A 20,027-nucleotide genomic window follows, 5' to 3' on the forward strand; every position below is an offset into this window, starting at 1 on the left:
AACCGTGCAACCCGTGATATTTGCGTGGATTTACACCACTGACTAACTCTATGCAGGGCAGGAAGGACGAATGGATGACGAAAGCGTGGCTTTGACAAAGGGGAGGTTGGCAGATTGGTGGAGGAAGTCAAGGGAGGGGTGAATTTGGAGAGAAAATGATTGTCAGATGACATTTTAGAAGTGACAGAGAGAAATAAAAATTTTAACGAGTATTCATAGGCTAGGTGGCGCAAGCTGCCAGTCTATACAAAGGGTACAGTCATGATCAACTACCTATTTATCCATCCATCTATTCATCCACCCACATATCTATCCATCCATCCATTCATCGCGCATAACTTCAAATGCTTCAAACTTCAACCCTTCAACCGCTTGCTGCAGGATCGGCGCCGGTGATCCGGCGCCGCCGTGAATACGAAATGAGCAGCCGTCAAGCCGTCCGTGTAAGCGCCGAGAGAGTGGAAGACAAGACGAGTACCGACCATACTTGCGCCTAACGCGCGCAGTGTCCTTGAGTGAATTCTCTCTAGAAGTTTAGCTGAGTGTCGGTAGCTGCCTGGCACCTGTTCTCGCCATGCATTCCGTGTGTTTTCCACCGTACACTTCTGTACAATTTATTTCCAGTTCTGTAGACCCTCGTACTACAAATTGCTGCTGGAACATTGCATCGATATTACCTTTTGTAGCGTGAGCTACATTGGCCACAGTCTCACTGTACCAAAAAATGAGCCCTCATGACAGTGGACTTCCAAATAATTTGACGCATTTATTGTTGCAATATTAAAGTATAACAATTCAAGATACAAAAATAACTCGACAGCCAAAACCTGAAGCATTCTGCAAAACATGCTCTCAAGGCAGGCCGTCCCCCATACAAAAAAAAAAATCTTAAAAAGCCCCAAAAAATTCTTGTTCAAAGGCGTCCGTATCCAAGATGCGGCATGCCAAATGCACGGGCACGTTAATTCGTTCCATTCTAGACGACGAGAGACTGCAGTTTTTGTACAAGAACGAACTTCGTCACACAGTCGTATAACATTGTCTCCTCTCTTCTTTTAAACTCTCCCACTCTCCTCAAGGGTGGTGGTGGTGTTATTCGCATGCACTACACGATTGCAGCCAATGCGAATGGGGCAACTCCCACAGCTTCTCTGCCTCATTCGCCGACAAAGCACCAAGCAAATAATAATAAAAAAAAAGCATCTTCACTTCCTTCAGAGAGGAACTCGGCCAGAAACGCTCGTCGTTCTACTCCGAACGCATGTACACATACTTATTCACACGCACACACAATAACGCACACACTGGTATTCGCTCCCCTCCCTCTATTGCCACAGTACTGTTGCCACAGTACTGTTGCCACAGTACTGTTGCCACAGTACTATTGCCACAGTACTATTGCCACAGTGCTGTTGCCACAGTGCTGTTGCCACAGTACTATTGACACAGTACTGTTGCCACAGTGCTGTTGCCACAGTACTATTGACACAGTACTAGGGGGAGGCCTCTTTTGTTAAAACTCTTTGCAAGAAACCCTTTTGCCTGCCACTTGTAAAGTACACAACCGTACACTTCACATGCCCCGCACACATCGAAACGATGCAACAAATGGCTCAACAGAGAGAGAGAAAAACGGGGGGTGAGGGAACAGAAACTTGCAGCTCAGTTATAACGGCGCACACATATGCACATATAAAAGAAATTAAAGAACACTGTTATACGATGTCAACTCATACCTCCTTACATGACTGCGTCGGTGTGTTAGACCACATAAAGCCCAAGGCAAAACCGACTGGCACAACCACGAACAGGATGCAAAAGAGAAGGATTGCGTCATTTCACTAGTGCCCTTAATAACGTACGCACGTGTCAAGACAGGGCAGCGAAAAAGAAAAAAGTTTTCGTGTTCCAGAAGGCAGTACTTTATATTAGAGAAGGCTAAAAAAAAATTTTTTTCCCCCCCTACAATTTCTTACACACACGGAAAAACGGAGCACGTCGCAAAACCCACCACGTGCACACTATGTGTGGCGGTGGCAAGAAAGGCCAGTGTTGCTACGCTGCGATTGTCAGTGCCGCAGCAACCCAGACTCGGGGAGGAATGTCGCTCCGACGGACTCGTATGCTCCAAAAATGCGGAGCACCTCAACTGCAATTGCTTCGCGCTAGAGATAGTGAGACAAACGAAAAACTGACACACACACGCACATGCACACACACACACAGGCCCCGGAAAAACACGAGGCCATGACATGGCGACGCCGACGAAAATTCGTCGCAACAAAGACAAAAAGAAAAGGCACGATTTCATCACCGCTGCCGCACCTCGACGCTGTGCATAGTGAAGAATCGCGGAGGGGGAGGGGGGAGCATAGAGGAAGAAAGCTGGGCCGTTCGGTTCAAAAACATGGTTTGGCAAAAAGGGGGGTGGTGACTGCGCAGCTAAGTGGACGTTTACGCGACCAAGTCCCTGTGCTACTCTAGGGCTGTCCGTCTTCCGTCAACGATTCCTCGGGAAGGGAGATCGGGCTGTCGTCACCAGCGGCGCCTGGAACGGATGTCCGCTTGAACATGCGGCTCGTCGAACCACCGGTTGCGGCACCAGTCCGCCTGCAAAAGCGAGTTACGCCGGTCAGCTGCAACGCTTCAGAAATGGAAAACTGCAACTCAGCTAAAGGGATAGCTGTCCCAACTTGCACAATCAACAAACTTGCTTTCAGTGTTGGACAAATGTTCAGGGGAATCCCCCAAGGTGGAGCAGATTTGTAACATGGGAGTATTTACTCATTGGAATCCACCCGAGCGCAGTCAAACGGCTACAAAGGAAAGCTATACAGCTTTCTCAGAAACTTCGCATTTAAAGAAAAATTCGTCCTGGTCCGGGGTTTGAACTCACTACCACCGCTTCACCGGAGCAAACGCTCTACCAACTGAGCTAACCGGGACAGCAAGCTTATGGTAGGGCGAGAGCGAATTGATCAATAACTCGAAGTAGCAACAGTGTTGGTCAAATGTTTAGGGGGAATCCCCCAAGGTGTAGTAGATTTGTAATAAGGGAGTAATTACTTCAGCTAACAGTTCAGAAATTAACCAGTGTGGGATCGACCGGGCAGAAGCATACCTGCCCACAAATTGTGGTCGACCTTGTGCACATAGTAGCATGCTCTTAGTAGATTCCTGTTCACTGCACCGGTCAATCACCCTAAACAAAAACCACACAGTGCACAAAGGCAAAAAAGCCTCCTGAACATTATTTCTCGTATCGCACGTAATAAGCTAGACGCTCACCTCGAAATCTTAAATAATAATCTCGTAGCTTAAATACAACGATGTGTTAAATAAGTGACTCACTCCAGCCACTACAGCAAAACACTGCCACCAATCAAGTGCGCATGTACAAATTGGCGGGTAGCAGAAATGGGAGTGTGGCAGACAGGACAAGACAAGGGCAAAATGAAGGGACAGAGGGACAAGAAGTTTAAAATAATTTCAAAATAAAAAACAAATAAAAACACAAATGACAAAGCAAAAGAGACAGCCCGATCAGCACGGACAATGAGGGCACACACGACCCTGCAGCCAGTGGGGCAGTCACCTCAGCTTGCTGCGGGCGGCGTTCAGGTCACTCTGGAGCTTCTCGTTGGCCTCGAGCACTTCCTCGAGCTCGCGCTGGAGCTTGCGCCTCTGGGCCTTCTCCCGCGAGCACTCCTCCTCCACTTCGTCCAGCTGGCGCTTGAGGTTCTTCATCCGGTTATTCGTCTTCTCTCCCTGGTCGTAGGCAGAGACGGGGGACACAATTGGCACCAGGCCGCCAACATAAAATTCTTTGGCTACAGCTCCATTGCGCAAGCCACAAGGACCTCCCTCCCGCATTGCATTTCAACACTATACTTTATTTTTTATTATTACTGTTGGATACTTATTAGTGCAAAGGTTCTTAAGAGTTTTAAAGTTACTGTACAAGTACGTAGAGTTGTGTGTAGGTCTGCCGAGCTGAAACAGAAAAGTATCCAAGTTATGAGGGAAAGCTGCCTCTCTTGCATGCAGGAGGCGGACTTAATGCAGAGGTTAGAGCGAGTGCGGGCTCAATCCGCTTGCTTCTGGCTGCCGAACTTGCTTTATATTAGGCAAATTACTGCTGCATTGAATGACGCAGCGTGCTAGTAATGAGTCTGCTGCACCAAGGCCTACCTCGATGAGTTATGAACAGAATAGTCGCCATGTGGATGAGTGGCGCCATCTGTTGTAAACGCAACGAATCACAAATGTTTTCTTTCCAGCGATTGGTGCGCACTTTTGATAAAGTTGAGTGTTATTGATCAGAAAACATCGTTCTCAGTGAACATGTGCTCTGGGACAAAAAAAATGCCTCAAAAGCAGAACAGTAGGTGTACAAAGACGAATTTACTCTGAGCAAGAGTCTGGTGCTAAGCGATGTAAAGGAGTTGGCTTCTCTGCAATTCGTGGATGCTTTTCAACTATGTGTATGCGTTTGGCCAACAGAGTATCTTAACAGTAACTATCTTTTTAGCCTGAGTGACCAATGGCTTTCAAAAGCTGCTCAGGAACAACGCATTTCATGGCTTCCGTCCCTTCCTGCCTAAGGTGCATGAAAAAAAAATGAGCACACAGATGCAATGAGCCTCAAAAAAATGCCCAAATTAATTCAATAACTTTTAGCTGTAGAGTGAAACGGCCAGGTATAAGCAATTACGATATTGCTAAACGCAATATAAAGTGGATAAAGGAAATGCAGGAGTCTACAACACATGCGGATTTAGGTGTTTGAGAAACCGAAAAACCATATCAAGGAACCCAAGTGGAATAAGTCGTGCTGTGCCTAGCTTTTCAGTACCCATATTTCTTCAAGAAGTCAGTGTGATCAAAAGGTGGCAAAAAGACAGCTAGTTCGGACAGTGGCGTGGCATTCCATAGCACAAGAGTGATACCAACGACCGCATATTGCCGCATAGCCCCAACTCACAGCCCTCGCTGGCAAAAGAGAAAAGATTCCACATACAAGTCAACTAATGCATGGCAACACAGGCTAAGTCGTAACAAGCGCTTCGCTTCAGCATCCTGCATAAGGTCGCAACATCCTTACTGACTGACGCACAAAAACCGGGCCCTGGCGTACCTGTTCCTTGAACTGGTCGGCATGCCTCCGCTCATCGTCCACCTGCATCATGGCCTCCTTGAGGCGCTTCTCCAACTTCCGGATTGTCCGCATGGCAGCCTGCTTCTCCCTGCGAGAGGACAATGAGAATCATCACGTCTCTGATCAACACCCAGAGAACAACAACACCCAGAGAACAGAGACGAGAGCATCTTCGAGTGAGCTACCTGCAGTAAAGAACAACGCAGTAGGTGAAGAAAACATGCTGACTTACTGCTGACTCAGGCAGTGACAATCAGCTTTCCCCGATTAATGCGCTAAGCCGGTAACCTTAGGTCCTCAAGCAAGGAGAAGACCTAATGCTAGCACATCGTCGTCATGCAACGATAATTAAGCATCCCTATAATTTTTTTACTAACAGACTCTGAAAGTTCCCCTACAAAGCTATACTGCCCCCATGATTACACTGTGCACAAATCCAGGCTGCAAACTGCCTCAGCTAAGGCTTCACAGTAGCCAGAGGTTACCATCATTATCAGCCTGACTACGCCCATTCCAGGACAAAGGCCTCTCCCATATCTTTCTCTCTCCGATTAACCATGCCCCGTGCCAGCTGCAGCACATATAGTTCAGTTCTTCCTGACCATCTAATGCTAAAGGTCAGTCTTCTGAATAAGCAACTGTCAGTGTAACCAGTTTTCAAAGCGCAAATTAATCATCTATGCTCACTCAGACAACCAATTTTCACCACCTGAAGTGAGCAGGTGGGAGCTCAGTGTCTAAATCAATACCCTCGCATTAAAATTTTCTGCCCAGTCTACGAGTTCCTTCCAATCATTAGACCATGTCTCGTACAGAAACAAGGCAACCAAACTCAATTACTGCTCTCAAGCACCATTTGACTGCATTTGAGTGCAATTTAGCATACAACTACAAAAGCACAATGCAAAAGGCTACACATGCATTAAAGTACTTGACAAAGCAGTCCCATAATGAAAGAGAATGCCAGACAATGCATCATGAAAAAGTCACACATTGAATATTAACGCCATCATTTGGCTTTCAGACAAGAGCTCTAAAGTGAACAATTTCCTTTCAGAGAGCAGAATCACGTGAACTCGAAAAATCAGCTAGGCTGCTGAGTGGCATGAGTTTGCATTGTCCCTCACTGCTCCATTAGGATTGGACAACAGAATACAGTAGAACCCCGCTGTTACGTTCCTCACTGCTGCGTTTTCCCGGCTGTTACGTCGTTTTCTTCGGGTCCCGGCATAGCTTCCATAGGATCCAATGTATTGGGAACCCCGCTGTTACGTCGTAGCCGAGGAAACGATCCCGCATGATACATCGCAACCGGCTCCCGAACCCGCCCGGGCAATGCGCGCCAACCGGCATTTTGATTTTTGACGAGTCTTGGCCAGGCTTGGCTACGGAACTGGCTGCAAGAAGCCGCACGCGAGTTGGAGAGGCCGCCACTAGATGGCTATCTGCCTCGCACGCCGAAAGCCGCGATCTTTATCGTGGGAGGTGGTGAGGAGGAGGCGCACGGCTGCGGTCGCTTATCAGCGCGTCTTTTCTTTTACTCTTTCTTTTTATCTTTTAACTCTCCTCTATCTGCAAGTGACAGCGGTGGTGCACGCCGGTGGTGCACGCCGAACGCCGCGATCTTTATCGTGGGAGGTGGAGGCGCACGGCTGGGGTCGCTTATCAGCGCGTCTTTTCTTTCACTCTTTCTTTTTATCTTTTAACTCTCCTCTTATCTTCAAGTGACAGCGGTGGTGGCTCGACTGGAGCCAGTCGGCAGGGCTGGTGCAATTTCCTTTTCATCCTTCTCAGTCGCAACATCTTTATTGTGCTTTGATGGCGTGATAGCGTTGAGTAAGCGGAAGGGGCTTTCCCTTGAGGAAAAGCTGGACTTACTAAACGCAGTCGACAGGCAGCCAGGGCGGCTTACGCGGAGCAGCGCGCGAGCAGCCTACGAACATTTCAGTGCTTGACGCTGTGCACAACGTCGCTTCAGCGTGGACTGCAGTGAGCGCGTGAACTGCACAGCACTGCTGCGTGCGTGCGGTGTGGCCGCACCGCAAAGCGACGCTGACAGCAATGCGGCCTTTGCTATTGAGAAACGCGTTGTTCTTTCCAGCGAGCGAAAGAAACTGCAATCCACCATTCTCGATTTTTTAAAGTCCTAGGGTCAATTTGCGGAAATAAATTGTTTCAAGTCAAAGCTGCACTGTTTTCATTAATTTTCGGTGCTTTCCTCACTGTTGCGTTTTCCCGGCTGTTACGTTTTTTTTCCCCGGCCCGGTGAAAAACGTATGAACGGGGTTCTACTGTATTAATATTTCATTACATGATACTAAAACAGTGTACAACCACTCCAAACACCTGCCTCTGAACTCTTCCACAGATATTTGCTTCCCCCGCACTCCGCTTAACCCAGACTCCGCTTACCCCGAACCGCACTCCGCTTACCCCGAAACGCACTCCGCTTACCCCGAAACGCACTCCGCTTACCCCGAACCGCACTCCGCTTACCCCGAACTGCACTCCGCTTACCCCGAACCGCACTCCGCTTACCCCGAACCGCACTCCGCTTACCCCGAACCGAACTCTGCTTACTCCACGCTTACCCCAAACTGAACTCCACCACTTACACTGAACCGCACTCCGCTTACTCCAAACCAAACTTCGCTTACCCCAAACCAAACTTCACTCTCCCCAAACCAAACTTCACTCTCCCCAAACCAAACTTCACTCTCCCCAAACCAAACTTCACTCTCCCCAAAATATGCCTCCAAACGGCCCCTTTCAAAAGAAGAGGCCCCTGCACTCACTGCTCGGCCTGGTCGAGCTGCTCCTCGACCTGGGAGAGGCGCCCTTCCAGCTGGCTGGTGGCAGTGCGCAGCTTCGACTTGCACGAGGTCTCCACCTCCTGCAGCTTGGCCCGCAGCTCCTTGGTCTGCCGCTCCTGCACCAGCGCATTGTTCTCCAGCCGCTGCGACGTGGCCCGCTCTGCAGCCAGGTCGGCCGTCAGCTGATCCACCTGCACCACACACCACGGTGAGAAAAGGGCACACTTCCGGCAACAACAAGAAAAGGGACTGCAGACTTTTAGCATTCCACTCTGAAATTTTCCCTTTAATACCGTATACTAAAAAAAGTATGCAACGACACTTCAGGCCTGGAGGCAGCATCTGTAAACACTAACTTCAAAACCTGGATACGTAAAGCAAAGAACAGGTGTTTTGCAACATAACACCTCTCCTCTTATAATGCACCTCATATGCAGAGTGCCACGCCTATCCGGACACAAACAAAACCTCAGAACTGCAGCAATACTGGTCTAAGCAGAGCTTTCGAGCAAACCAGTAAGAACAGCTAAACAATGTCTCCTGGCAGTCTTTCATGTGTACAGACATTAAGCATCATCATCATCACCAGCCTGACTACGCACACTGCAGGGCAAAGGAATCCCTCCCGTGTCTCTCCAATTAACCCTGTCCTTTGCCAGTTGCGGCCACCATATCTCCACAATAATGTCTTGTCTTATGAGATGAGGCATTACGCATGTCTCTCAACTGGTAAAGTTGTCACTGAAGTCACAGGGGGCCCTCTCCCAAAAAAAGCAGCGCAGGCTGACGAAATTGCAGTACACAATGCTACTATGCCGTCAAATAGCGCGCAGTCGTGTTACACAGCCAACCTCTCACCTGAGCCTGGGCCTTGCGGATCTTATCGCTGAGGATTTCCCCATTGCTCTGTTCCTCCTCGAGCTCTTCCTCCATGGCGTGCATCTTCGCCTCCAGTTTCCTCTTGTCCTCCAGGAGCAGTGACCTGTTCCACAAAAAAAAATGAAAGTAGCAGTGTTGAGGTGCAAGCCCTGAGAGACAAACTACGGCTGGGGGCTTTCGCCAGCTTTGAGTTCCTGAACGTAATGTTTACCACTTTAACTGTAAAACGCCTCACGACCTCCAGGGTACAGTAAATGAAATGAAATTAGGCAGCCGTGTGCCACCGAATTCATTTCCGCACAGATGAATTTTAAAATGGACTGGCACTGCATGACCGGTGGTGGCAGATTTCAAGAGCACCCAATCTCTGGTCTAGGTGTCCTTCACACTTCAGGGCAGCCTGGTCAGTAATAGCAATGTCTTCGGACAGTGGGTAACGTAAAAGTATTCCTACTCATTTGCTACAGAGTGCGTCACTCACTCCAAAGAGAACCGCTATCCTAATAAAAGCCATATGGCAGGGGTTCCCAAACATCTCCCTCTTGGGTATCCTAATAGTGTTCAACAGATGCTGACGAACCCCATGTGTCCCAATGTCAGTCTCTTCCCGTTTAGCACGCATGAAAAAAAAAAAACATACAGGCGCACAGCCCCTCAATAAATTGCCACATTAAATAAGTAACGACTTATTAAGTAACAACTTATAGGCACTTACAGTACGGTTAGTACCAAAAATTACGAGGTAAAGGAAAGGTGCTGGTTGAGACATGCATGGATTTCAGTGCTCGGGGGCAAACCAAAACTTCCAAGGAACCCAAAGGTTCCGCGGAACACAATCTGAGAACCCTTGTCATATGGTAAAAACTGCATCGCATGTGGGCATCGCTGCAACTAACGCACTGCCTTTGCAATGCAATTATAATCAGTGACCTCCCCATCCAGTCAAACAAGCAGTTCGACAAACAGAGGAGCCGACATACTGTTTGGCAGCTGCGCTGGCAATCTCGTCCTGGAGCTCGTCACGCTCGCCCTCGGCGGCACGCCGCGCACGTTCGGCTGCAGCCAGGTCCTCCTGGAGCTGAGCAAGCTCGGCCTCGAGAAGCTTGGCCCGCTTCTCGGCCTCCTTGGCCTGCGCCTGCAGCTCTTCGCGAGAGCCCCGTGCCTCCTCGGCCTCCCGCTGCCAATCCTTGGCCTGCCCCTGCATCACCACAAAAGACCATCGCCACACTCGTCAGTACGGTAATGTCCCGAGCACACCCACGGCATGCTACGATACTTCCACAACATCTCATGACAAGACAAAGTTTCTCCTCTTGAGCTCAAAAGCTGGGCCCTGGATAGCGCAGAGACTGCTACACTAGATCAAGTGCCCGCTAAAGCTAGCACTTGAACAAACAATAAAGCCTACCCTGAACACGCTCGTCACAAAATTCCCCAGCAGTGCAAGAAAGCCTGACATGCGTGCTTGTGATGAATTAGCTAGCACATGCTGAGACATGTATTCTGCTTGGCCTGTAGAAGCAGAGAGACTGATAACTGCAGTAGTGCGAGGGAATGCTACAGCAATTATCATCATCGTCATTCTGACTAGGCCCACTGCAGGGCAAAGGCCTCTCACAAGTCTCTCCAATTAACCCTGTCCTTCGCCAGTTGCGGCCAACGTATCCTAGCAAACTTCTTAATCTCATCAGGCCACCTAATTTTCAATATTTCAGAGATACTGAACTGTAATGAAAGCAGTGCGCTTTTAGAGGTCTGGGCTCTTGTAGCCTGTCTATGAAGTCTGCATCAAGGAAAACTTCAATCTATTCTGCACTTGATGCAATTAGGCAAAAAAAATTTCAAGGGGGCACTTCGGTGATCTAAAGTGCGATGAAGCGTAAGCCTTTCCCGCAATGCTCTCCAGCATCCTTACGCTAGACAAGGAGAACTGCATATGCGTTGGCAGGAAGTCGGTGTAGCAAAGTGGTTAGCACGCTTGGCTATGGAACGGAAGGATTGCGGTTCGATTCTCGTCATCACAAGATTTTAGGATTTTTTTTCTGGTTAATGACTAGTTTAGTCATGACTTGCGACTAGTAATGAGTAGTTATCATTGTCACTTCAGATGTAACGGATGGACGGATGGCCGCGAGTATGAGCCATTAAAGGCTTCCGCCTTAAGATGGGTGCGCAGCTGACAGTCTTGTTGAAGCTGACCTCCAATCAACAACAGATGCCCCCAGCTGCATATACAGGCTGAAGCTGTCATCAACGTCGCAAACAGCGTGCACCAATCTTGCACTGCTACTGTTCCTCACCTGTAGCCTCTTCAGTTGCCGCACAGCCTCTTCCTTGGCCTTGTTCACCGACTCCATCTGGCGGTCGGCCTCCTGGAGGTCAGCCTCGAGCTTCTTGCGCAGCGTCAGCGCAGCCGACCGCTGCTTCCGCTCCTCGTCCAGCTCCGCCTCCAGGTCTCGCACCTTAGGAATGAGGAGGAACGGAGCATTTTTCAAACAGACACCTCGTGCAGCAGAGTTACTTCCCGACCGAGCACAAAACCAGCATATGCTCTTCATTTCTTTCCATCTCGCAGGTTAAACCAATTTGAGCGATTGCAGCAATACATTATAGTAATAGAGAGTGAAACGAGTTCTCAGGTCAAAGAATACAGCCAAACGATACAGCAATGCGCCAGGCAACTAACTCCACATTTTTTTTTTTTCATGAGCTCTAAGTGAGACGGTATGCTCAGAGCCGTCAACACATGCCTGTAAAATGCCGGCTGAATGTCGCTATACACTCACAGCCTTTGTTACGCAGAACTACATGATAAATGCACCTGGCATGGTTGTGAGGTGCAGAGAAACAGTAATCCAAACAGGAACGACACAAGCACAACTCAGCCACAGTGCAATGATTCCACCTTTTGCATCGCACCTTACTCCTTCTCCGTCCAGAATGTGCTCAGGCGAAGAGGCAACCATTTGAATTTTAAAAAAAAATATGCCACGATGAGAGCTGCAAGTCCTTACAGCGTATTTACTCACATAAAAGTCACACTCTGGTAATAAGCGTACCTGTTACATTGGTCATGCCGCTAAACACTTGGGAAAAAATTATGTTCGACCCAGTGTGCATTTCAGCCCACGTAATGAAAGTACCTCCCCAATTACCATCCACTTTTAGATCAAAACCTGCGTTCACTAGGAGAATAAATATGGCTGTGTTGAACAGCGGGAGCATCAAAGGAGGCAAGCATGCAAGTGGGACGGGAGAGAGGCGCCCACCTGCTTGGCGAGGGCCCTCCGCTTCTCCTCGGCCTGCTCGTCGCGTGCCTGCAGGTCACGCTCGTGCTGGGCCTTGAGCGCCTGCAGGGTGACGTCCAGCCGCAGCTTGGCGTCCTCAGCCAGCTGCAGCTCATCCTCCAGCTCCTCCAGGCGGGTCTTCTGGGCCGCCAGCTGGTTCTCCAGAGAGCGCTTGGCCTTCTCTAGATCATGCACCTGCGAGATGTTTGTCTCATTGATGGGTTTGTTTCCGTTTATGTTTGTTTCCGTTTACGCTTGTTCCCGTTTACGCTTGTTCCCGTTTATGCTTGTTCCCGTTTACGCTTGTTACACTTGTTTCCGCTTACGTTTGTTTCCGCTTACGCTTGTTTCCGCTTACGCTTGTTTCCGCTTACGCTTGTTTCCGCTTACGCTTGTTTCCGCTTACGTTTGTTTCCGCTTACGTTTGTTTCCGCTTACGTTTGTTTCCGCTTACGTTTGTTTCCGCTTACGTTTGTTCCCGCTTACGTTTGTTTCCTTAGTGTACAAAGCTCTCCCCTGTCCTTTCTTGCTGTCGCTCCCGTCTATACTTCTCCTCACTATCATCTCCCTTTCCCTTTCACTTCCGCCGGCTGCAGCTCGGGTGCTTAAGATATTAGATAGCAATTGCCGCGGCCGGCAACACTCTTTTGCTTCACTTTTTTATTTTTTTAAATAAACCACTACCACCAACACATTTGTTTCCGCTTACGCTTGTTTCCGTTTACGTTTGTTTCCGTTTACGTTTGTTTCCATTTACGTTTGTTTCCATTTACGTTTGTTTCCATTTACGTTTGTTTCCATTTACGTTTGTTTCCATTTACGTTTGTTTCCGTTTTCGTTCGTTTCCGTTTTCGTTTGTTTTCGTTTGTTCGATGCACCAAACACAGGCTTGGATCCAAAGCTGGACCTACAACCGAATTTTCTTCTAAAAGCAAGCCAAGGTGAAAGGGGATGCGTTGGGTGCAAAACTGCCCAAAGTTTTACTTGCGCTTGAAAACAAAATTTGGTTTACTGTAAGCTCACCTCCACATGCATGGCATAGGGGCTTCTTTTGTAAAGCACCTGAACTCTCTCTTTAGAACACTGGGTATGGGACATGACCAAAGTTAAAGCCGGAATTCGGAACAAAAGGCTCACACTAATTCAGCAATGCGATTGAAGAGAAGCTACAACCTGAATGTGTGAATATTCTAAAGATAATCATGCCAGCTTCTCTTCAAGCTTTCCCGTTTTTTATCACACTAGAGTTAACTTATCCTAACCTAGATCACAAATGAACAATCACAATGCAATCACATGTCGGAACATTAATAATGTGAGATTTAGATTCTAATGCCTGTGCTATATCTTCAAGAGAGAAACGGAAGACTTCATAAGCTTCACTGAACATGACAACCAATATGCCAGGTAAATAACTGCTGATACATGCAAAACACCAATACTAACAGCAAACTTCTGAGATAGAAGTAGTTGGCAGTGAGCAATCACATGCAATCTCCTCCTCTTGCCAGAAGGCAAAGAGAAGGAGCAACACCGCTGACAGCTTCACACCAGGCAACAAACTTACAGTAACTTTACAGTAAAGCAAACAAACTGCACTAAATAGTATGCCTTGGCGGTGCGCACGTGTATCTACTTGACACATTGTTTTGTTTGTGCCTTGCATGGTAAGCAACAGACAACACCTAGAAAGGACACACACACAGGGCGTGGCAAACTGTCCTGCTAGTCTCTGATACATGCTTTTTTCACACTAGCTGGCTAACGCAGTGATAAGCGCCGCCATTATTGCCATTGTTCACACAGTCCTGCTTACAGTCACACCAGTGCACGCACCCACCAACACCACAAGCAGTACCCCAGGGCCAGTAGCTGACACAGAACGATGCAACCGGAGGAGGAGGGCTCACGTTTCGGTCGGCGGTGCCCTGCGAGTTGACCAGGTCGTCCAGCTCCAGCTGGAGCTGCTTGCGCGACCGCTCCAGCTCCTCGAGGGTGTCGTTGCGCTCCTCCAGCTCCCGCGTCAGGGCCAGGATGCGCGTCTCCTTCTCGCGCCACTCCCGCTCGGCCGTGTCCCGCTCGGCAGCCAGCCGCTCCGAGACCGCCTTCTCCTCCGCCAGCAGCTGGTCAAACTTGCGCTGCTTCTTCTCCAGCTCCGACACCTGCACAACCAGTTCGGTGCGGTTAAAGTCACGGCACTGTTATTCCTTTCCTACAAAGAACCACATGAACAGTGCCACCTGAGCAGTGGCTCGGCTAAATGGGGGGGGGGGGGGGGGGGGGTATCTGAAACAACAGAGCACTGATAACTACAACATTGGAGAGTAAGCCAATAAAAATACAGGAAAATGCACCTTAAGCTGAGGAGACAGGACAGTCGCAGCTTGAGATAGTACCATTACAAGGACGTAACCAAGTGTTCATTCTTCCTGCTAAACAAATTACTCTGAACGCATTAAGTGAATTAGGAACTAGGTGCAATTGAGTGAGTGAGGGTGCAGAGTGGGTGAGGGAACAAACACAGGTTACTGGCACCTTAGTCAAAATCAAGAGGAAGAAATGGCTTGGGCAGGGCATTGAAGGGTAATGGAGTGGATTCCAAGAGAAGGCAAGCGTAGCAGGGGGTGCAAGTAAGTTAGGTGGGAGGATGTGATTAAGGAGCTTGTGGGGATATGGTGGCCGCAGCTGGCAAGGACAGGGTTAACTAGAGAGACATGGGAGAGACTTTTGCCCTGCAGTGGGCGCAGTCAGGCTGATGATGATGATCAGGGATTCTGTTAGCTATATAGAACACACACAAAAAAAATTATACCAAACTGAAACTATAGAAAGCACGAGGTGACTACGCTTCCCTTCGGTCTTGAATACCCGACAAAACTTTGCATACTGCACTGCTGTGAATGCTCACCTAGCTGTATGACTTACAAACGTCATCTAAATGCTAGATCAGCCTTTGTGCTCAATGTCATGCACTACAAATCTGTCAGCTTCTCTTCACAAAGCTACCTTTTAAGCTCGGTCTTTTGCGCTACCAATGGGGTCGTGAGGAAATCTGACAAGGCAGCAACAACTTGGCCCCCAATTCTGAAAAAACAGGTGGCCACTGCCGTACCTTGGCCCTCTGGTTCTCGAGGTCGACGGTGACGTCCTCCACCTCGGCCTGGAGCTTGCGCTTGGACTTGTCCAGCTTGTCGTTGAGGGCCTGCAGCTCCTGGATCTGGCGCTGCTGGGCCTCCAGGTCCTTCTGGAGGCGCTTGCGGGCGTCCTCGGCCTGGGCGGCCACCTCCCCCTCCTCCTCGGCCTTCTTCCGCAGCTCGGCCACCTGCTGGGTGAGGGTGGCGATCTGCTTCTCCAGGTTGCGCTTGGCCTCCTCCTCTTCCTCCACCTGCTCCTGGAGGGCCGTGCGCTCAGCCTCCAGCTGGCGCAGACGCGAGCTCAGGGCCAGCTTCTGCTTCGTCTCCTCCTGCAGCAGCTCCTGCACGGGGGGAGGGAATACAACTCGGTTACATTTCTGAAGATTTTTTTTCCCTTTTCAGGGGGAGAGAAGAAAGGTCCCGGAAGAAGTACAGACAAAAAATTGGTAGGGGTATAACGTAGTTAAGTTGAGTAGACATGCAAAAGCAAATGCTCATTCTTCAACTGGAGGGGGCACTTAAGGCCCATTCACACTTGCCCAAAAACCCACCAAGCAAAGCGGATTCGGCCGCTTTTGACACCGAGCGAGGCGGAAAGTGGCACGGTGAGGCCGATTAGTCCAGACCAACCGCGCGGCGACAAACATGGCCACGCCCATCGAAGCCGGACCTCTCGCTTTGGACTGAATTCTCGTTGTTGCTGCCCATCGAAGCCGGACCTCTCGCTTTGGACTGAATTCTCGTTGTTGCTGCCTTTTTCAGCGCATTCACTGGCCATAAATGGGGCACCGGTCTTTTGCTTCATCTCACCTCGCCTCTAAGAAAACGTGTAAGTGATAAGTTTGCTTTATTTCTTTATTCAGAGTGACAATTCTGTCCCTTCTAGGCTTAAGAGGAGAGTCTGTTTGTTGACAGTAATGGTTCCTGTCCTGACAACCAGATGGCGCCACTATATGTTGAGTTTATTTTTACATCTGTGCTTGCATACACTGGACTAAAAGTGGGAGTGCGCTTGCATTTAACGTACCTAAGCATGTATATGCTTATGGTGCGTAGACAGCGTAAATTTAAGCTCTTTTCACATTATATCTGTGTATGTCACCAGCAGCGACATGGTGTGGAAAAGCGAGAAACAGCAGCGGCACGGTGGTTCCGCCTCACCCGGGTGTCAACAGATGAGAACAGGTCCTAGTTTTTGTGGTGATTGAATCCGCTTCGCTCACCGGATTATTGGGCAAGTGTGAACGCACTTTTAAGCTCCGCATTAAGGGTGTAACATGAAATCTTTAGTGGGTTAATGCCCATATATGCAGAATTGGTCTTTCTCTAGTTAGCATTGACAGATGACGACGAGTCCTTATACCACTTACCAGCGCAGTGGCGCAGCAGTTAAGCGATGCGCCACTGCATTGGTGGGTGGCTGTTTCTATCCCAGCCACCCGTAGGGATTGTGCGACCCATGTTCATCTTCCCAAACTTCCTTTCACGCAGCTGGCGCGACGCTTCTTCGAAATTACCCGAGCTTGCCCGATTAACTCAGGCAAGCTCGGGTAGCAACTCTGGTTGCCAGGCGACGGCACAAGATCGCACATACGGGGACAAGATTCTTGGTTGGCGTTGCTGGTGAGCGTACAAGTGCTTTCGCACCAATGTAGAGAGCACACCTACCTGGACCTCGGCGTTCTGCGTCTCAAAGGCCTGCGCGCTCTTGACCGCCTGGGAGGCGCGTGACTCGAGCTCCTCGAGCGCCCCGTTGGCCTGGTCGAGGTCGCCCTGCAGGCGCTGGCAGCGCTCGGCAGCGTCACTGCGCGCCCGCTCCAGGTCGGCCAGCTTCACCGACAGCTCCTGCAGCTGGAACTCGAGGCCCTTGCGACGCCGGTCCGATTCTTGGCGGGCGGCACTGATGGCCTTGATCTCGTTGGCCATGTCCACATTCTCAGCCTCCAGGTTGCCCTTCTGCTTCTCCAGCGTTGCCTTGGCCTGTCGTTTTGAGAGAAGAAACGGCACAGTCAGCACAGCCATGGCTCGTGGAGCGGCATTCGCATTGTCGTGCACCATTTCCCGTCCCTGCAGATAAAAGCTGTCCCTTTTCGTGATCACAAAATGTTATGTCAACAGTCTTCGTTCTGGACGGCCAAGGCAAGTTGGACCTCTCGCAATGACAAGAGGTTGAACTGCCTTGGCACCGAACCTCTTGCACAACACTGAAGAGAAAAAAGAAAAGAGTGAAAGAAGGGTAAAGGAAAGAAATTAACGTAAAAATCCAGTGCCAGTTATTGGTGCTTGAGCAAATAAGGGGGCAAAAAATAGTTGAAACAGAACTATATTAGCATTAAAACTTTTAAACTGATCACAAAACAAAGAATAGTTCTGCAGATTGGGCTAGTTGGTGCAGATTCATAATGATGGTTCAACAGCGCAAACACACACAGACCAAGAAAGAGACAGCACTGGTGTGTGTGTCTTGTCTCTTTCTTGGTCTGTGTGTGTTGGCACTGTTGAACCATCATTAAAGAATGGTTCATTACTACAGCAAAATTTTGCAGATCAGTGCTTGAGCAGCCAAATGATCTGCACCATGATGCACAAGTCCTTGCTCCATTCCAGGAGACTGTAGGAATGATGCGGCATAAAACCACTCTAAGTTAAAGAAGAAATGGGCACCTTCTTGAGGTTGTCGAGGTTCTCGTTGAGCTCCTCCAGGGCCTGGGCGTGCTTCTGGCGCAGCTCGGCCACCTGCAGCTCGTGGCTCTGGGCCTCCTCGTCGAGGGAGCGCTTGAGGCCCACCACCTCCTGCTCACGCTGCTTCTGCAGCTCCCGCTGGGCGGCCGTCGTGTCCAGGGAGTCCAGCAGCTCGTTCTTCAGGGCCTCCAGCTCCTCGTTGAGGTCCCGCTTGAGCTTCTCGGACTTGGCGCGGGCCACCTTCTCGGCGTCCAGGTCCTCCTGCAGCTCGGCCAGCTGGGCCTCGAGCTCCCGGAAGGCCTTCTGGGCCTGGCCCTTGGCGGCCCCCTCGTCGTCGCAGCGCAGCAGGGCCTGGGCCAGCTCCTCGTCCCGCTTCTGCAGCTGCTGCTGCAGCTCCTCCACCTGGGCCTTCTTCTCGGCCAGCTGCTCCCGCGTGTCGTTGAGCTCCGTCTCCAGGCGCCGCTTGGCACGCTCCAGCTCCTGGCGCAGCTGCATTCGCGAGAGAGTGGACACAAATCAGTATGCGCCTCCTTCTACTCATTACTTAGGAAAGGTCCCCCAAGATGGAGCTGTAATACATACAAATTCTTTATACAAATTCACCTTAGTGTGAATTTGTAGAGAGAGACCAGACCTGACCCGACCAGACCGGACCCGACCAAACCAGACCTGACCTCTCCAAAGCAGACCTGACCAAAGCAGACCTGACCAGACCTGGCCTGACCAAAGCAGACCTGACCAGACCTGGCCTGACCAGACGTGGCCTGACCAGACCTGGCCTGACCAGACCTGGCCTGACCAGACCTGGCCTGACCAGACCTGGCCTGACCAGACCTGGCCTGACCAGACCTGGCCTGACCAGACCTGACCAATCCAGACCTGACCAGACCCGACCCGAAGAGACCTGACCAGACCTGACCTGACCGGACCTTTAATATTACTCTCGCAACTGCTTTTGATGAAGCGAAGAAAGAATTACTGATTACAAAAGAAAGCTGAGCAGATTTCCCTCATAGCCACATGGCTGGTATCAAGTAGATGTTAATGACCAATTGCATCACCCTAATAGTGAGGTCTAGTGCATAGGCTAGTTATGTAAAAAGGAACAAGGACAAACTAGACACAAACAACAAAACTGGTGCTCGAGGGTGCAACTGAAAAATTAAAATTAAAATCTGCGCCACATTAGTGATTGGCCAAGCATTAGTTTCACTGCAAGTTCAACACTGAAGCTGCTGGAGCAACTTACAGCATGATAGCAGCTCATAAGGGGAGCGAAGAATCCCTCAGAGAAATGAAAACCAGAACTTCAAATACAGGCAGCTTAAAGCCCCTTCTAAGGAGATTACTATAATAAGATTACTATATAAGAGATTACTATAACGCATCTCCACTGATGCCCAACACTAGATTCCTCCCTACCTCCAGCTAGTTCAATACTAAATGCATGCATGCGGCAGAGATGCTCAGATGTACTGGCTCACAAACTTAGCAGCAAAGCCGAGCAGATGAAAAAACAGCCACAGAGCAACACAAGATACTATGGCAACCAGGGCTATGCCACTATAGGTTCCAAGGCAGCAAAAAAAAAGGCAGTAACTTTTTTAACTGAAGGAAGGCCCTATTCAGTGCAGATCCCACCAGAAGAGATATCGAACCAGCATCATGTACCTGGTGCTCCCACTGTGAACCATCCTGTGGACTTGAGAAGCCGGCCAACCGACGAGCCTAGAAATGTGTCTTCTCCAGTGCCCGCCATTCCCCCCTGCTTTATATTGTCCTTCTAAGCTGCTCCGAGTTGATCTACACTTTGACGACGTAACAGCCAGTGCAACTAATGCGCAGCCATTGTCTCCACGTCTCATCTTTCAGCGCCGTTACCAAGTTGCTGAAACCATGCACCCACCAGTCTAACTCACCGCACCATGCAAGCCGTGACAGCTAGGCCAAAGGCATTCAATGCACTGCCAATAATGGTGCAACAGCCACATGCCATCAAGTTGACTTTCCACTAGATCTTAATGTTCCTTTACAAAAGCTTTGTGTACCTTAAACATCAACATGCAGTTCAAGA

At 49.6% G+C, this 20,027-nt stretch overlaps 1 protein-coding gene across 3 annotated transcripts in view; it reads right to left on the minus strand.

The window, feature by feature from the left end:
• Positions 1-746: 746 nt before the first annotated feature.
• Positions 747-20,027, minus strand: part of zip (myosin heavy chain 10) — a 92,880-nt gene continuing 73,599 nt past the window's right edge. For all 3 annotated transcript variants that reach the window (XM_089587377.1, XM_089587376.1, XM_089587375.1), the window contains 12 exons: positions 17,936-18,442; positions 16,940-17,251; positions 15,250-15,612; positions 14,048-14,299; positions 12,120-12,332; positions 11,151-11,312; positions 9,831-10,048; positions 8,830-8,953; positions 7,954-8,162; positions 5,138-5,246; positions 3,596-3,768; positions 747-2,610 (listed from right to left, as the gene is read on the minus strand). In XM_089587377.1, the coding sequence (XP_089443503.1) occupies positions 2,481-2,610; positions 3,596-3,768; positions 5,138-5,246; positions 7,954-8,162; positions 8,830-8,953; positions 9,831-10,048; positions 11,151-11,312; positions 12,120-12,332; positions 14,048-14,299; positions 15,250-15,612; positions 16,940-17,251; positions 17,936-18,442 (2,772 nt within the window). In that variant the 3' untranslated portion in view covers positions 747-2,480. The remainder of the gene's footprint in view (positions 2,611-3,595; positions 3,769-5,137; positions 5,247-7,953; positions 8,163-8,829; positions 8,954-9,830; positions 10,049-11,150; positions 11,313-12,119; positions 12,333-14,047; positions 14,300-15,249; positions 15,613-16,939; positions 17,252-17,935; positions 18,443-20,027) is intronic.

This window comes from Amblyomma mixtum, chromosome 4 (genome assembly GCF_055824585.1).
Source record: "Amblyomma mixtum isolate Tamu chromosome 4, ASM5582458v1, whole genome shotgun sequence".
Lineage (NCBI taxonomy): Eukaryota > Metazoa > Arthropoda > Arachnida > Ixodida > Ixodidae > Amblyomma > Amblyomma mixtum.